An 18,784-nucleotide genomic window follows, 5' to 3' on the forward strand; every position below is an offset into this window, starting at 1 on the left:
TAAAAAGATATTCCAGGCAGGGAGCCCCATACGAGAATATTTGTACGGCTCTAGCAGTGAGTCTCAACCCGTTTAATTTCAAGGAGCCCCAGTTTGACATGTATTAGTCTACGGAACCCCATTTAATGGCATTTCTATCTCTGGGACCCCAAATTTATATTGTAAAATCAATGTTAATTTAACTCTGAGAGTGTACAAATGGACTCTCATACTCTCAGAGTTACAGACCAATAAGGGTCCATTTGGTTTCTATCATACTGGTGGGGACCCCCTGGAACTCCCTCCCTCAAGGACCCCTGGGGGTCCCCAGACCCCACTTTGGGAACTACTGACCTACACACAATCCCATCAGCCCTACAACACAACTTTCTGTTTGTGCTGCCTTTTGATTGAGGTACTTTTCTTTTTTCTTGCCGTTCTGCACTGTAATTGTATGTTGTTCTGTGTAACGCACTTTGAATTGCCTTGTTGTTGAAATGTGCTTTACAAATAAAACTGCCTTGTCTAGACTCTAGAGAACATTTCTCAACAATAAGGTTTAATTGGTTAAACAAACCAAAATTCCCATAAGCTCATATAACAGTTACACTAGAAGACATGTTTAAATGGAAAATGATTCGTTATGGTGATATACCAGCATATACTGTAGGCTAGCCGCAATTTGCAACTCTAGATTTTTTACAATCTGTTGAATCTAGAGTTGCAACACCCTCCATCCACTTCCTATTCATGATTTTCGGTTTCTGATCTGCTGGTCTTAAATGACGTTAAACTCACCAACATTGCAGCTGTAGTCCAAGCTTGAATTATCCTCTTTCAATCTGCCGAGCTTGTTTTTCATAAAAATCCCCCGTAGACATGTTATGAGTTACTTTCTGTCCAAAATATTCCAAGAGTGACATTTCCGAGCCGCCATTTGTATTTTTGCAACGTGCCGTAAAACAAGATGTGAGGGGGAGCGCTTGTTTAATAGAATCTTACCTGCGCAGGTAAGACACCCAAAGAAGAGGCAGACACAGTGCGACGCCCCATCACACACAGCCTTCTATTAAACAAGCGCTCCCCCTCACATCTTGTTTTACGGCACGTTGCAAAAATACAAATGGCGGCTCGGAAATGTCACTCTTGGAATATTTTGGACAGAAAGTAACTCATAACATGTCTACGGGGGATTTTTATGAAAAACAAGCTCGGCAGATTGAAAGAGGATAATTCAAGCTTGGACTACAGCTGCAATGTTGGTGAGTTTAATGTCATTTAAGACCAGCAGATCAGAAACCGAAAATCATGAATAGGAAGTGGATGGAGGGTGTTGCAACTCTAGATTCAACAGATTGTAAAAAATCTAGAGTTGCAAATTGCGGCTAACTGTAGGCTACATGGCGACGCTATGAAGACAGTTCCCAGTGATATTCTGACCCACACTTCACCCAGCTCTGAGCTAACATTAGCAATCTGCTGGAAAGCTGAGGAAACCAAGCAACCAATCAAATCAAGTATGTTAAGCAGACATTGAGCAGTGCACCCCCTATGTTATGCAATCAGACTCATTCAACTGCAAATCTCAGTCAAATCATGCAAAACAAAAACAAAAAAGTATTTTCTGTGTGCATGATTCGACTACCCGTCGACTATAGGCCAATCAGACAGCAGGCAGCTGCTACTGCAAATGAGTTAAAACTGATATGGGCTGGTGTTCTTCATTTTAACCGCATGAAGGTTCCACATTTTGGGGGCGAACATTCAGCATAAATAACCAATCTATAAAGCTCACAATGCATTATGTGGGGCATAGTATTGACCCCTCGGCGATTCGTGTCTAGCCTGGAAACCAAGGAGAAAAGAAACAACCCAGTGGCATACCATGCCAGGCTAACTCTGGTCAACGAGTATATTGTATAGGGTTTAGAAAATGTCTGACCTGTAATGTTAAACAAACACTTTATGAAAGCAGACTTTAAAATGCAATAAAGGTCTTGTGCAGGTTCACTGGAAAACAAGATATTTATCAGTTCAGAAATCTTCCTTGCATGAAGACTATCAAACTGTCAAGCCCTGCTTGATTCTCATAAACCTATTATTAGGCCTGGTCAAAGGGGGACTGCCCTTTGGCTGTGTTTGTGCGTGTTTGGTTTTCCATGCGGCAGATCCATGTTAGAATCCTGGGCGTTATACAGATGGCACATAAACAACCCTGTAACCATGTAGTTCAAATCAGGAAGCTTTTAGAGTGACAGCAGCAGTAAATGCATTTGTCAGATTGAGGCTAATATGGTGTTGTTAATAAGGACACACAGTATTGTACCAATACTACCAACACCGGTGTCAGTGACATCATTTAAAAGGCAATACACATGAGGATTTTTACTTACAAGCATAACAGCCAGTGTTATTGTAACGATCTTCCACAACATTAAGCAAATATGTTAAATAAAACAATATTGAAGTTGTTCACAGAACATCTTGTGACCTGCTTCTGTGTCCTAACGCGCCACACACAGGGAACTGTTCAAATCTGTGATCCTATAGTCCCATTTAGCGAAACCAACTCAAATGAACCCAGTTGGTTCTGTATAGAGCCACATCATGTTGTAAACGGGTCGTTATGGTTCAGGACACATTTCAGACCCTCTCCGTCCTCAGTGACACAGTCAATTGAAAAATAGCAGATCTACAAGCTCATAGCACGCCACCGAGTGGCGCGCTACGAGCTTGTAGGTCTGCTATTTTACGGTCATACTCCAGTTCCCAGCAGCGCTTCTGCAGAAGAGCGTCCGCCGAAGATGACATCGTTGACGGAGACGCCGCTGTAGGAGGAGCCAATCAGGGACAAGGGGAGGTTCCTTTCCTTTATGTACCGACGCATGGACTCTGGATAGAGGGACACACATACAGTTTGATTGACTGATAGATTGATCGTTTATTAACAAGATTGTTAACAGTACATGTAGTCTGCAGTGCAGTCAAAGGTAATGCTAAAAGGATGAGAAGAAAAGGGTCCCGCTAACCCTAACGGTCCAGGGGTGCCCAAAAGGTAGATCGCGATCTACCAGTAGATCACAAAGGCTGTGCAGGTAGATCACAGGACATGTCCCTAAAGAATATTTAATTTAAATATATAAAAAACTATTTTTGGCATCTGCCACTTCACTCCACTGCAAAAGGGGCCTGTAAGCTCAAATATTTTGTTTTCAAGCGTGTTGCTGTGCACAAACGTCTGTAGCATTACAAATTAAATACAAAGAAAACCCTAACTATTAGATTGCCCCCCCCCCCCCCCCCCTCTATTTCCCATTCCAAGTGCATTTGTCCTATATGTAATGCCAGCGCTGCTATTCTAAAGCCCCCTCAGGTACAAAGTGTGGGCACCCCTGCCCCTAACCCTATGCTAAAAGGATAACACAATAAAAGCCCTGGGTGGCTTGTTTCCATTATGGTCCATTACACAAGAAGAAGCCCTGGATTTCTATTAAAAAAAAAGGTATCACACATGTCCATCTATAAGATGAACAGTCAGATATATTATATACGCATATCATTCACATCACTACAAAAGTATGACACTGATATAACACTGAATCCATGGAAACTCACCGACTCTTCTCCAGTGTCCCAGATAGTACTGAGGTATACAGTCCTGAAGACAAAAGACAGAATATCATGAATATCCAATACTACTCTCACCGGATGCAATGATCCATTATTTGCTGCACACAACAGACTAGACTAGTCATCTCTGTGTGTGAGCTTTCTGTACTTATTACACATTATTAATATACTAGTATGTGTGGCTACTGGCTGCAGATCTCCTTAAGGACAACACCATCACAAAAACACATGAGATTATTTGATTTCATTCACGACATCACTGATGTGAACACTAGATTTCCAGTGTCTCTGGACAGTGTAAACAGGTAAACGCGCACACACACTCACACTCACACTCACACTCACACTCACACTCACACACACACACACAGTAAGACAGTGTCCTACCCTGTGCAGAGCCACCCAGCTCCAGCTGGGCTCCACGGTAACTCCTAGGTGGCTGCGGACCGCCTCAGTGGCCGTTGCTAGGAGACGCCCCTCTGTCACTTCCTCTGGATTCCCAAACACTTCCTGGAACCACGCCCCGCCCATCATCACCTGAGCAGACAACCAATCACAACGATGAACAGGGGCCATGAGCTTCAACCCACACTGCTCAGTTTTGAATTTCAGTGAAATTGTATTTGAATCTTTACAACAATAATAAAGTAATTAATGAGATGAGGCATACACCTTGGAAAATGGATCTGGGGTCGGTAAGCACTTAATCAATCAGCGTTGCGTTGGAAAAACTCATGTTTTTAAATGTAATGAAATACAAAAAAAACCATTGTATTTATATGTAGATCCCAGGAGGTGGAGCTGTGCTTACTGTATGTCACTGCTAAGGGGGATACTAACAAACAAATCGATAAGCCTGCACCGCCTGATGTTTGTATGGACCATTGGACCAGAATGTTAGATTGAATAAAAGTGCCGTGTTAACTCAAAGAGCAGTGTGTGTCAATTATTTCATTATTCCGAGATAAAGTTCAACTCCAACACACCAGCTAAAGAAATGTGTGTTCTGTGTGGGTTTTTTTATGCAGTGCAACGCAGAGGGTTTGTAGAGGCGAGTGACACCATGGGTGACATTGGAGATTAATCACAGATAGATTTGGAAAACGACAGCACTCAAGAAGATACTTGGTAGCGTAGGATATCTAATTATGTTTTAATGATCCATTCATAAAAGAGATGATGTATGGGCCACTTCTGAATGACCCACAACAAGAACCGGAGCGCTCGAGTTTTATTTTAAAACCGGGAAAGCATTTGCGTCATTCTAGATTATTTTTAAATAGCAGATCGTGCCACGCCGCAAGCTTGTACATCTGTATCCAAAGTTCCCGAAAAAAACAATTTAGAAGGCATTTGTAGAATCAGTCCATAGAAAAGAATACCAGCACTCACGTCATATCCAGTAGGATTATTGTTTTATTTTTCAGCGTTCAGCCAGCAGCAGGCAAACATACAGACGTTTCGTTCCGAAGGCCTTCCTCGGATGAAATTAACGAGCTCCATCCCCAACTATATATTAAGTTAAGTAGCTGTTTTGGATGTATGATAACTACCATCTGTGTATTTGCAGGTCTGTGGATCACAGAACAAAAATAGTGTGTGTGTGTGTGTGTGTGTGTGTGTGTGTGTGTGTGTGTGTGTGTGCGAGTATGTACGTACCGTCAGTCGTGTTGTATCTCCATTGGAACTGTTGTGTTCAGGGAAGGGAACTGAGTCATACACGACTCCTAATACACCTCGATCTTCTGACGATGGCACGAGGTGACCGAAACCCTGGGGAGACACACACACACACACACACACACACACACACACACACACACACACACACACACACACACACACACACACACACACACACACACACAGGTGAACATTTTCAAAATTGTCAAAAATGTTCAAAAGCAATAGCGAAAATAGAGGGTCTACAAGTTCACTGTGTTGCATTGAGACACGTTGTCAACTTGGAGATCGGCTATTTTCACTATAAAGTACAGTATACTGTATACCTTTTGTGTGGTGCATTAAATATTTTGGTTGGGTGTGAGGAACAATCTAATCATCTGGAACAGCCGTTCTGTGATATTTCCATCCAGACCACATGGACTACTTTAAGTAGACCAGAAGTTTAATTATTCAAATATAAATGAACAATTGAGCGAAACCTTTATTAGTGTCATCTTCTACACGGCGACCTTCCTTTAATACAAGCCTGACCGTTCTCATTTCCACCTGCATTTTAGAAGCAGAGAAATGCCACACAGAACCGACCCTCGCCAATTGTGTGAATGTTAATGAATTCAACAGAAACAACCATACTTTTATCTCCTCCTGTTACCAACCAGTAGTCCCACCAGTGGTTAGATACTACCATAGACATAGAAAGGTGTCTAGACGCCTCCCTCGGCTCTGGGGCGACTGTATCTCAGGCGCCATCAGACAGGGAAGGCAGCATTCGTGTGCGTCACAGAGTGGACGTTCGCTATAGGCCAAAACAGAGGCTGGACTCCCTCTTTCCCAGAGGCACTTGGCTTTGGCAATGTAAACGTTTGTTTCCTCGTGCCATGATTAAAGCTCCTCTGAATTGAAATGTACGTCCCAGAAAAGACACGCTGTGATTGGCCAGTATAGTAGCCACTTGAGTGGCTATATAATCTATTCTAGCTGATTTTGAGGCCTACAAAAACGGGAAATCCCCCCCGCCTTTTTCTTCTTCTTCTTATCAATTAGTCAACTAGTACAAACAAGGTTGACTAGTGGATTTACTAGTCAACTAGTCGAATAGTCGACTAGTTGAATAGTCAACTAGTTGCTTAAGGGCCTAATGGAGACTATACGGTCTGCCCCTTACCGTCACAGGGAGGATGGAACCTTTGTACTCCAGGTTGACCACGGCGACCGTTACCGTGACGATGTCCTGGAGCTGTTGGGCGAGCGTCTGAAGTGAGGATGGAAGGACAGCCGACAGAGCTGTAGAGAGAGACAGACTTCTGTCTTCAAACACAGTCGAATTACATACAGCGTTCCGAACATTTGGCCTTTATAGTGTGTTACGGTCAAAATAAAATGGTTTTATTTATCAACTATTAGTGATGTTATGAAGGTTAACAGAACGCATAGGAATCCATAGCCATAGCCACCCATCAGTTTTCAGAAAAAGCTATGTTTGTATGTCAGTCGATTTTTCAAAAATAGCAGACCTACAAGCTCGTAGCGCAGCACTCGGTGCCGCGCTATGAGCTTGTAGATCTGCTATTCTTCAATAGCTAAAGCATGACATAATGCTAACACCAAAAGGGGTTTCCGCCCAAAATGGGTTAAAAGGTGAGGTCACAGTGGTCTAAGTCAAAATAGCCGATATACAAGCTCGCAACACAGCGCAAAGGGTCGCGTCGTGCGCTTGTAGATCTGCTATTTTCACTGGTTTGGGTCCCCGGACAGTATTTACCTTTGGCTGGCAGAGCAGAGATTATGTGGTCAGCAGATATGGTTCCGTCCTCCAACTGGATCTGCGCGCGCACGCACACACACACACACACACACACACACACACACACACACACACACACACACACACACACACACACACACACACACACACACACACACACACACACACACACACACACACACACACACACACACACACACACACACACACACACACACACACACACACACAGTATGTGTACAGATTAAGCCTGGGGGTGTAGGGGGGAAATGCCAAGATAATTAACCATTTTGACCTGAGATCAGATTCTAAAAATGTCTTCTACATCCTGACAGTTTTCTGAAAAAGCTATGTTTCTATGTCACTTCGATTGTCACTTCGATTTAAAAAAAATAGCAGATCTACAAGCTCATAGCGAGCTCATCTCGCTTGTAGATCTGCTATTTTTCAATAGCTAAAGCATAACATGATGCTAACACCAAAAGGGGTTCCCTCCCAAAATGGGTTAAAATCAGGTTGGGTGCGTTCCGATATCGTTTACTCACTGACCTCCCAGCCTGACGCGGAGGGGCGGATCTGTTTGACAGAGGCATGCGGGTGGAGTTGGACCCTCCCGCTCTGTGCCAGCCGATCAGCCATGGCCTCGGGGAGAGATTCCATGCCTCTCCGTAGTGACCACTGAGCCCACGCCTCTTGCCTGGACCTCTGGGCCAGGGCACCTGGAACAACAACCTGGGGACCAGAGTCTGGAAGACAGGGAGGCCGTTTTTGTCATTCCATTTCCAAAACTAAACTACAGTTGTTGATTAGAGTGGGGCTAGATATTCTAATGTTTTGCTGAAGTGTTTACAGTAACGTTTAATGTCGCTATAACACTGATGAAAAGGGGTATCTTTCATGTAATTACCATTACCCGTTCCCAGCAGCATGCCCAGCACTATGGAACCTCTTTGCTGCTCGGCGTTGTACAGGACAGGGAAACAGGAGCGCACACTCAACTTCCTGCAGTCCCCCGCGAACACACCACGGCATAAACTGTCAATGGCTATGTTTGCCAGCTGCGCGCGCGCACACACACACACACACACACACACACACACACACACACACACACAATTAAAAGGGGAAAAAACTGTTAATTTATTTGTATGGTAGACATTGCTAGAAGAACATTCACAGCAAACATTCTGTGAAGTAGCCGATTCAAAAGCTCACAACGCGTAGTGTTGCAACACGTTGTGAGCTTGCAGATCAGCTATTTTTGGCAAAGAGATTTGGTGGTGTAGACTAGGGCGAAAAGGAAGGAGGCCTAATATAGGCCCCTGGAGGACTCCGGTTAACAAAGTACAAGTTCAGTATAGGGTTTAAGTGGTTCCATTTTTACTCTCAGAACCACACACCTCCTCCCCCAGCCTCCTGGAGACGAAGGAGTGAATGGACTCGTCTTCCTCCTTGCCTCTCCTCACCAGCAGCTCCCTGGCCACACTGAGCAGGATGGGACGAGAGAAGGGAGGAACCGTCTGGACCACTCCACTGGAGGGAGGGAGAGAGAGAGAGAGAGAGAGAGAGAGAGAGAGAGAGAGAGGGTGTTCAATTCCAATTCAAACTGTACTGTATAAAGGCTCATTAATAGTCTGGATCTTCGGTGGTGAGGTGACCACCGGAGCTGAAATAACGTTGAGCGGTGGTGAGTGAAAACAGAGAGATAGGGCTGGTGGCGGTGGTGAGGTGACCACCGGAGCTGAAATAACGTTGAGCGGTGGTGAGTGAAAACAGAGAGATAGGGCTGGTGGCGGTGGCGGTGGTTTGCTCTTCACCGCGGCTTGTGACGTCATGTTGTAGTTCGGTCGGTCACCTCACCCCCGAAGATCCAGACTATGAATAACGCTTAATAACAACAGTGAGTTGAACCTCCTCCACGGTCCAAGGCTGTCTCACCTGATCCCAGACGGCATGCGGTGCAGTTCTCCACCCACGTACAGATACCTGTTCTTGGAGGCAACATGACTGTAGGTGACCGGCAACACCTCCCCCTGGAGACCCAGGTCCTCCACCTGCACAGGCAGACAGACAGACGGGAATAATGCTACTATTTAATAAGTTCTCTTCTGACTTTAGAGTCATGTCATGACTTTATTTGTCCAGGGCACAAGTCTCCGCCACGTCAGGTAGGTTATTGTGGGCCAGCGATGTTCGGAATACAAAAAACTAAATGAAAACTAAGATATGATGACTATTACTAAGACTAAATATAGTACTGACAATTTCGTCAACAAATAAAAACCAGACTAAAGATCCAGTATAAGTCATTTTACATTTTACATGGTTGCATGCTGAAAATAGCCGATCTACAAGCTCACAATGCGTCGCGACGAAAAAACAGCCATTACGATGGCATTAAGGCCCACCAAAATACATCTTAGTCGACAAAATCAACTGTAGATTTTGTCGACTATAATCTTATGATATTTAGTCGACTAAAACTAGACTAACACCGCAACAACCCAGGTGACTAAAATGTGACTGAAACCAAATGAAAACTATTGAAGAGACTAAAACTAAAATCAAAATGTGCTGCCACAAAAAACAACAACGCTGACTAACAGTACCATGTTGAGCGTGTTCTGTCCCACCGCCCCCGCAGGCCGTATCCCTCTGGGTCCATGTTCAAACACCGCCCCGTCTGACCTCCGGGTCGACCACAACCAGCCCCCGAAACGCCCACTGGACTCACACAGGATGACCTGCAGGAGAAATAAACGTCATTTAGCAGTAGTCTACTATACGTTGGAACAAGAAGACGTACAACTGTAGTTGTACTTGAAAATCATGAGTACAAACAAGTTAACAAAGGTTCAAAGACAAATAGATGACAGATGAAAAATGTATCAGCAAGGTGTGTGTGTGTGTGTGTGTTACCTTGGTAACCTGGGGGCTCTTGGTGAGGTAGTAAGATGCCGCCAACCCCCCAATCCCCCCTCCTAACACAGCTACTGTCTTCATTCACTATATACACACGCACACGCACACACACACACACACACACACACACACACACACACACACACACACACACACACAAAGTGCCAAGTACTGTAGTGCAGAGGTTTATCTCAATTCCCAGCACAATCACAACCTCCACACGCATCCGCAACCTAGGTGTCATCTTCGACCCTACCCTCTCCTTCCTCCCCCACGTAAACCACATCATGATAAAAACAGCATTCTTTCACCTCAAAAACATCGCTGGTCTCCGCCCCTCCCTGACACCCTCAGCTGCCGAAACCCTCATTCACGCCTTCATTTTATTTTGGTTTATTTTGCTAGCTTTAGTTATAATAATAATTTCTTATTCTGTTTTCTACATTAATATACCGGTAACCACATTATAACCATATAAAATGAAATGGGAGTTAAATGCTGCAAAATGTAAACAAATATGACTCCTAATGTCGTTGAAGTGTGACTCATAATATGTCCCTGCAGGGACTCATCTAAAAGACCATCCCTGCATCCCGGGACTCATTACATTGAAAACCTATTTACATCACTGAAAGTCCTTTTCTTATGTCCCCCCCGCCTCCCCCGGCCTCCACACATGTAAAGCGTCTGTGGGTATTAGAAAAGCACTATATAAGTCCCAGATATTATTATTATTACAATATGTTGTGAGATATCCACCTCAAAACAAATAAAACATTATTAAATGAATGGGTGCTGTCGTACTGACTTCACCATGACATGGATGAACACAATATTTGGGGACCCCCAGAAAATGTGAAACCAACTTTCCACACGAAGAAGAGTGTTTATTATTTAGACGTCTTGTTTTTGTGCGTGTGTGTGTGTGTGTGTGTGCTGGGGTAGGGCTGGGTTGTGTGTGCTGTGGGGGCGAGGTCTGTTGATAAGAGGCAGGCAGTTATTTTATCTGTTTTATTCCGTCTCTGTACTGTAGTACTAAACTGTACTGCAGTGCAAAACATGATGGCTCAGATAAGCATGTTTATGGAAATATTAAAGTTAGGGAGAGAGCGACACCCTGATAGAAGTGACCAGGGTTTGGAATAGAATCAGAACCATTGTCTCATGTTTTTAGGGTGAATGCAGATGTGAAAGACAGATTGTAGAGAGAAAACGTGACTGTGCAACTGCACATGAATTAAGCTTCTATAGGAGAAACTAGACAGAAAGTGTCGTTAAACACAATAATGAATTGCATTTTTATAGCGCTTTTCCAAGTGCTCAAAGCACTTCACAATGGTTCATTCATTCATACATTGGGAGGTGAATCGGCGAACAGTCGCCAGAGTCCTCACTCCCCACATTCACACACCAATGGTGGCAACTGGCAAGCTCACACCGGCCAACTCATTGGAGGCAATGTAGGGTTCAGTGTCTTGCCCAAGGACACTTCGACATGTGGCCAGGAGGAGCCGGGATTCGAACCGCCGAGTCCCAGGGATCATTGGACGACCTGCTCTACCTCCTGAGCCACATAGTAGTGTGTCTGTTCCCTCTTTAAGCACCATTATAAAGACATGAAACAAACCGCTGAGCAGTCAGTGGTTCTCATTCACAGTCCACACCCACAACACCAGAAGGAGCGCAACAAACCATGTGCAACCCAGATTTGGCACAAACAAGGGACTAAATTAATTTCGCTCCTATGCCACCAAAATGTGGAACGCCCTACCAACAGTCATTAAGACATGTGAATCCCTTGACTCCTTCAAAACCGCTCTCAAAGGGCACCTACGGACGGCTGCAATTCGAAACTGCCCCCCATAAAATCTGAATCCCCCCCACCCCCCCCTGTATATGTTGTCTTCCCCTTTTTACCTCTTCTATGATGATTTCCTGTTTTTGGCTATATAGAAGTGTATATTTGTATGTCTCTAAATGTTATGACGAATTGAACATGGTGGGCCCTATTGTAAACAAGTGTAATGCTTATGGTGTCGTCCACAGTTAACAGTTTTGTATTGAGTTGTGCTTGAAATGTACTGTAATTATCCAGTCTGTTAATAAATACATCAATCAATCAATTCAACTTATTTAATTTCAAGGACCCTCATATAACTCTTAGGCTATATCAAATGAAATTGAGACCTTGTCTCACATTGTGACTGGCAGGCAATATTGCATCAGTGTTCAAATGAAATAGTTGGCCTTCTGTTGTAAAGCTCTCTCATTGTCTCTTCCTGCAAGATGTGTTTTTAAGCCTGTTAAAATAGCATAAAAATACAAAATAAAGCATGATTTTAAAACAAAATGTGAGACACCAAAGGAGTTTATAAATTATAGCCAAAGCCAATAGGCCTATGGTCGAATATGACATCAAGGCATTTAATAGCAACTCAAGCAGTAAGTTGCTAAACCCCGTCCCCCCATCCCACTTGTCCCACACAAGCGATATTTATGTCCCTCAAATGAGCAGTTTGGATTGATTGATTGATTGAAATATTTATTAACAGTTTGCAGAATTTACAGTACATTTCAAGCACAAACTCAATACAAAGACTGTTAACTGTGAGTGGACGACCCAATTAAGCATTATACTTGTTTACAACAGGGTCCACATTGTTCAATTCATCAAAACATTTAGAGACATACAAATAGACATTTCTATGTAGCTAAAGAACAGAACAGGAATTCATCATATAGGAAGCAAAAAGGGAAAAGATACATATACAGTGAGGGGAAAGGGGGGGGGGGGTGGATCTGGTCACCCTAGTCTGTGACATGATCAGGGATCATGTCAACAGTCTAGGGTGACATGATCAGTGATCATGTCAACACAGACAGTCCACACACCACAGCTCATCATTTGAAACCCCCGCCGACCCTCTTTACCTACTCTATAAAGTGAAATGGTTACGGAACTTACGGCGACAACACTGACGGACTATTCTTATTCTTAAGACCGTGACGTATTGCATAAACAAACGCCAATAAGAACGCTGTCTTTTTAAACTGCACACATAAATGATAAGAGGTGACCTTACCTTAGTGGGTTTAATATCATATCATGACGACTGACAGGACACAGGCAGAAGCCACAGTTACAACACTAGCGTTCTGTCAAGTGCTCCACAATAAGAAATAAGACTTCCGGTACAATTTCCAAAATAAAAGCTTCTCTAACGGCGTACATCATTCAATAAAACTGCCTCGGGGGCTAAGCTTTGTGACTGATACATGAACTTTCACAAGAATGCACTATATGGCGTAGTTGACGACGTCTGGTAGTTGAGGACCTGTTATATAATTATCCAGAACCCTTTTGGTGTGTGTGAATGTTTGTTTATATCATCTTACGTAGCTTCTGGTGGCATACATATTCTTCTTTGTTGGTGTTCACTGTTTTATGGCTGTTATTTCCACCACCTGGTGGCCTGAAAGAGAAACTGCACTCATTCATGTCCTGATGAGCAACATATTCACCAAGTCACATTTCCTGTTAGGACTAAGGAATGGAATTCAAAAGATGTTGTTGCACTTGTTATAGATAAGATAAATAACTAGAAAAAGTGCCCTACTGGGCACAGGTCTCCACCAGGATGAGCAGATGTGAAGAATTCCAGGCAAAGGTTTTTCCTTGGCCTCTAGGGAGTTCGCATAGAAAGTTATCCACAGATCCGTGCAGTTACAGGTAGGCTAAAAACACTTTTGGGCCAGTTATAGCGCCACCTTGAGGCTGAGTTGAAATTGTTCATGTGGCATTTCGTCCTCGGCCTAGTGGGAATGTGGGTGCACAATTTCACGGAAATCTCGCGATGTGTTCATGATTTGCAGCATTTTGTTTGAAACTGAGCACTCCTGTGAACTTTGGAAGCCAATCTTAACCAATCAGGATGGAGTCTGAGAAATCTGAAAGACCGGTTTGGTTGAATGGCTCTAGAGAGACTGTGTACCAATTTGCGTGATGTTTGGACAAAATCTGTAGGTGTACTGTGCAAAAACTTGTTTTGCACAAAGCGGCCTCCTGGTGGCGCTATAACAGGCCGTTCTGGAAAGTTTGGGGCAGAGGTTCATGGTTGGCATCCAGGGAGTGTGTGTGCAAAATTTGGCATCGACCGGGTTAACGGTGGCCGAGATTAGCTGCTCACGGACGGACACACGGACACACGGACGGACACGCGGACGGACGGAGTGCAAAACATACTCTCCCCCATGCCTTCGGCTGGTGGAGACAATTACCTTCATGAGACTAGTAAATGACCTTGACCAGTATAAATTACCTTCATGAGACTAGTAAATGACCTTGACCAGTATAAATGACCTTCATAAGACAAGTAAATGATCTTCACCAGTATAAATGACCTTGACCAGTATGCAGTCCGTGACCATGGACTATAGCCTTTTGCTTTTCCTTGATTTTCGCCTTTTTTAAAATCCTCAACAATGATGAAGAATCGCGCACTATAGCGCGCCGCTCAATGACCTCTGAGACCATGGACCAATGAATGAAATACAACACATTGAGCAGGGCACTGCAGGGAGTTGAACCCCGTTCCGGTAAACCAGAAGTCCGACACCAGTGCCTTAGTTTTTGTGTTGTTGTTCATTTAAAGGTCCAGGTGTGCATACGCATGTGCGCCTGTGCGTGTGTAGGTGCATGTGTGCATGTGTGTGTGCACGCTTCAATGACCACTGTTGGACCCAATGGCGATCAAGGACCTCAGGGAGCCACCCAAAATTCACAACGGTCACAGCGAACTCTGTTGCATCACAACTGGTGGCCAACAGTCATAACCAACAACGCCGCCGACCCACAGGAGAATACCATCGCACAGTGGTATCAGACCAACCACAATCAGCGAGCCCTCAAACCAAACCCTTCGACCTAGAAGAACTCGAAACTGCAATGGGAAAGTTGAAACCCGGAAAAGCAGCAGGGATTGATGACATACTGGCAGAAATTATACAGCACCTAGAACCTAACGCAAAGACCTGGCTCGTGGGGATGCTGAACACATGCATGGCACAGAAAACCATCCCTTCTGTCTGGAGAAAGGCCAAAGTGGTTGCAATCCCCAAACCTGGCAAAGACCCATCATCCTCAAAGAGCTACCGACCCATTTCCCTTCTCTGCATCACCTACAAGAGAGGCTGCTACTCCAACGCCTCATGCCACTCATAGACACCAAGCTGACTAAAGACCAAGCTGGTTTCCGTCCCGGCCTGTGCTGGACAGAGCTCAACCTCACCCAACACATTGAGGATGGGTTTGAGGGAAAACAAATAACTGGAGCAGAAACTGGAGGGCGAAGCAAGCACGCAGGCAGCTAGTGCCTGCCTGCCTTCCTGCCTGCCTTCCTCATGTGGAAGCTGCATAGTTGACTTTGTGTGTGTCTTTCTTGTTCTGTCTGTCTTTCTTAGGATGAAGATCAAGGTAGACGCCGTTGGAAGGCTCAACACAAGCCGATGCCCCTAGAGATCCATCCCAAAGCTTCCCTCAGGGAGCCCAGCAAGCCAGCTAGCCAGCAAGCCCGCCCAGTCAGCCAACGCAGCCAGCCAGCTCCGCCAGTCAGCCAGTGTAGAAAGTCAGGCTGACAAGCCAGAGCATATCAGCTCTTGCAGTCCGCCATTGCAGCCATACCAGCCTTGCTCAGTCAGCTCAGCCAGGCCTCTCTCGAGGCCTGGCTCTCTGTCTGCCTGGCCCGGTCTGCCCTGCCCTGCCTTGCAGCAACAGAACCAGCCTTGCTAGCAAGCCAGCCAGCTCAGAATACAAGCTCAGCAAGCCAGCGCAGCTGGCAAGCACGCAGTTAGTCTAAACCAGTTTCAGACCGGCAGGCCAAGGCAGACAGACAGGAAGACCGAGGCGCCTAGGCAGGCAGACAGGCCAGGAAGGCAACAAAGTGCAGGCAGGGGGACTATCCGGCCTAAGGCTGCGCTGCAAGGGTTGGAGCCTGGCCAGCTCCTGCTGGTCTGGGCTGAGTGGCTGTGGCTGCACAGTAAGGCTGCGGTAACCTAGTCTGGGCTTGCTGCTGCACTGGCTTGCTCAGCTCGCATTCTGAGCTGGCTGGCTTGCCAGAAAGGCTGGTTCTGTTGCTGCAAGGCAGGGCGGGGCAGACCGGGCCAGGCAGACAGAGAGCCAGGCCTCGAGAGAGTCCTGGCTGAGCTGACTGAGCAAGGCTGGTATGGCTGCAATGGCTGACTGCAAGGGCTGATATGCTCTGGCTTGGCAGCCTGACTTTCTACACTGGCTGACTGGCGGAGCTGACTGGCTACGTTGGCTGACTGGGCAGTCTTGCTGGCTAGCTGGCTTGCTGGGCTCCCTGAGGGAAGCTTTGGGATGGATCTCTAGGGGCATCGGCTTGTGTTGAGCCTTCCAACGGCGTCTACCTTGATCTCCGTCCTAAGAAAGAAAGACAGAAAAAGAAAGACACACACAAACCCAACTATGCAGGTTTGAGGGAAAACAAATAACTGGAGCAGCATTCAGAGATCTCTCTGCTGCCTACGACACTGTCCAACACCGCACAATGGTCAGCACAAGCCTCCTCAACAACAGGCGCTTCTATGTCCAGTTAAATGACCAGAGGAGTAAATAGAAAGCCCAAAAAGAACGGCCTCCCACAAGGTAGCGTGCTCGCCCCCCTCCTTTTCAATATCTACACAAACGTCCAGACACTATGTCACCTGTGGACACTAACTGTAATGAATGATATACACAGACAATATGAACTTGAACTGAAATACATGTTATGCTGGCAAGTACGTGCCACTGTTGGACTGTAGGGGTGGTGCTGCGTTTGTCACCTGTGGACACTAACTGTAATGAATGATATACACAGACAATATGAACTTGAACTGAAATACATGTTATGCTGGCAAGTACGTGCCACTGTTGGACTGTAGGGGTGGTGCTGCGTTTGTCCTCTTTCCTTCTACAGACAATGAGAAGGCGGTGTCGCACCGTTATTGGAGGACCCGGGTATAAGAGAGGAAGCATTCGGCAGCGCGCTAGAGAAAACCGAGCTGAGACAGAGACGGTCGCAGACGCCGACACGCCGAATGCCACGCCGTACACGAAACAACGCCACCCATCCGACTACACGCCGAGCTCCTGACCAGACCGCTTCCTTGTTACACGCCAGCCTACTCTGCCTAAAAGGGACGGTCAATCCGAGCCGCAACATTGTGTGAGTGTGGTCCTATATTCAACTTCGCTCACTGTCACTGACGAGTCATATCCTCCTTCCCAGCCTCCCCGTCCTGGACGCCGCAGAACAGCGTTGGATCGCCGGCCGCATATCATTGATCGCCCGCCGTCTCCTCGAGGACCGCCGACGCAGATGGTTTACTGCTATATGCCAGACTACTCGGCCTAAAAGGGACGGTCAATCCGAGTCTCAACTTTGTGTGAGTGTGACGCTACGTTGTTTCCTACCACCATCGCTTACAGAGTCTGTTTCCTCCTCCTCAGTTTCTGTCCACGGCCGTGGAGCGTGGAACGACAACCAACTGTCAACGCAGCTCCGCATACCATCGCTTGACAGTTCTCGTTGCCAGGCAACCGACGCCACATACGGGGCTTCGCCTCGTTCGGAGTCCCGGTTGGATAAGAGACAGTGACGTCACGAGGGAGGACGGACAATCTGGGCTCTGGGGCCGTGAGTTGGGAAGCGATAGTGTTTATTATAGTTATTACTATTATTATTGGGCATTTGCTAACTTAACGGTGTGGCACGTATTATTGTAGTGTACAGTACATTGGGTACAGCGGTCATTCAGGCTTCAGAGGGCTGCTTACAGGGGTGGGATAGTCTCAGTGTTGGCTTCACCTGTCTCCTACCGCCCCTATTGGTGAACACGCATGTTGTATTTTACTGCTGTGATTTCGATAGAAGTGTTATCCTATTTTGATATAGGCTTATTGCAGTGATCGTTTGTGTGCACTTGATTTGCCGTGGCATCTTTTGTTGGTCGTGCATGTACTAAGGACTTAGGAGATTGGGTGGGAACAAACACTGTACTTTATCCAGATTCCTGAGGTGGGCATTTAAGAGGAGCTTGTGATTGTTGCTTGCCTAGAATACAGTGCCTATTTATATTGCTACGTTTTAATAATTACTAGTCATACTGTATAAATTGCCACATTGCTATATACCTATACATTTACGTATTTCACTTGTATAGTGTTATATTGATTCCTGTTACATGTTTTTATACTTACCTGTTTTATCTCAGAGCATATAATAAACTTTGTTACTTTTATATAACGACCTGCCTGCTGCTTGTGGTGTCTCAGGGGTACATGATCATTGAGCCCTAGTTGGGTGACACAAGTTTGGCGCAGTCGGCAGGACCCCTGACACCCACAACAGTATGGCCGACGATGAAAATGTAAACGAACCTTTAAACCTAGCTCTTGACGGAACAGAACCAGTACGTAATGCAGGCATGAATGCAGTTATGATGCCCTGGTTCATGGGGGCTTCCTGGGTTCCCAAATTCAGTGGAGGGGGAGGGGCGGTTAGGTTTAGTCAGTGGCGGGCTCAGGTTGAATCCTTCTTACGGGCTCAGATGCTATCCCCCCAACAGAAAGTAGACTTCCTGTTGAGTACCCTAGAGGGCGGTGCCCATAGAGAGGCCCTGCTGCTCCCCCATGCGGATAGAGACTCTGACCAGAAGATCTTAGAGGTCCTAAGTCAAAAGTACGGAGACCACCGTTCAGTGGAGACCCTCCGAGAGGAGTACTTTGATTGTAAGCAGGCA

At 45.7% G+C, this 18,784-nt stretch overlaps 1 protein-coding gene across 3 annotated transcripts; it reads right to left on the reverse strand.

Annotated features, from left to right (window-relative positions):
* Positions 1–1,382: 1,382 nt before the first annotated feature.
* On the reverse strand, positions 1,383–13,323 carry ppox (protoporphyrinogen oxidase). 3 transcript variants are annotated; one of them, XM_083760398.1, is made up of 13 exons: positions 13,066–13,323; positions 9,980–10,066; positions 9,670–9,804; positions 8,999–9,114; positions 8,461–8,593; positions 7,974–8,118; positions 7,610–7,806; positions 7,058–7,118; positions 6,461–6,579; positions 5,269–5,382; positions 3,997–4,146; positions 3,595–3,637; positions 1,383–2,871 (listed from the first exon to the last, which is right to left on the reverse strand). In XM_083760398.1, exons 2-13 carry the CDS (start codon positions 10,061–10,063, stop codon positions 2,735–2,737), a joined length of 1,434 nt encoding a protein of 477 aa, XP_083616524.1. In that variant the 5' UTR covers positions 10,064–10,066; positions 13,066–13,323; the 3' UTR covers positions 1,383–2,734. The 3 variants fall into 3 exon arrangements, with proteins under 3 accessions (XP_083616524.1, XP_083616525.1, XP_083616523.1); XM_083760399.1 differs by having other exon boundaries at positions 7,968–8,118; positions 9,989–10,066; positions 13,066–13,322; XM_083760397.1 differs by having other exon boundaries at positions 7,968–8,118; positions 13,066–13,321.
* Between the last annotated feature and the right edge of the window lie 5,461 nt (positions 13,324–18,784).

The sequence above is a fragment of the Protomyctophum parallelum genome (genome assembly GCF_964188405.1).
Source record: "Protomyctophum parallelum genome assembly, chromosome: 3".
NCBI classification, from domain to species: domain Eukaryota; kingdom Metazoa; phylum Chordata; class Actinopteri; order Myctophiformes; family Myctophidae; genus Protomyctophum; species Protomyctophum parallelum.

Bases quoted from the DNA above. Each gene is read 5' to 3' on its own strand.
- ppox (XM_083760397.1), bottom strand. From the start codon at position 10,063: ATGAAGACAGTAGCTGTGTTAGGAGGGGGGATTGGGGGGTTGGCGGCA. The intron at 9,805-9,979 runs GTAACACACACA...TTTCTCCTGCAG, and splicing joins AGAGCCCCCAGGTTACCAAG to GTCATCCTGTGTGAGTCCAG. The intron at 5,383-6,460 runs GTAAGGGGCAGA...GTGTCTCCCCAG, and splicing joins GTTCCATCCTCCCTGTGACG to GGTTTCGGTCACCTCGTGCC.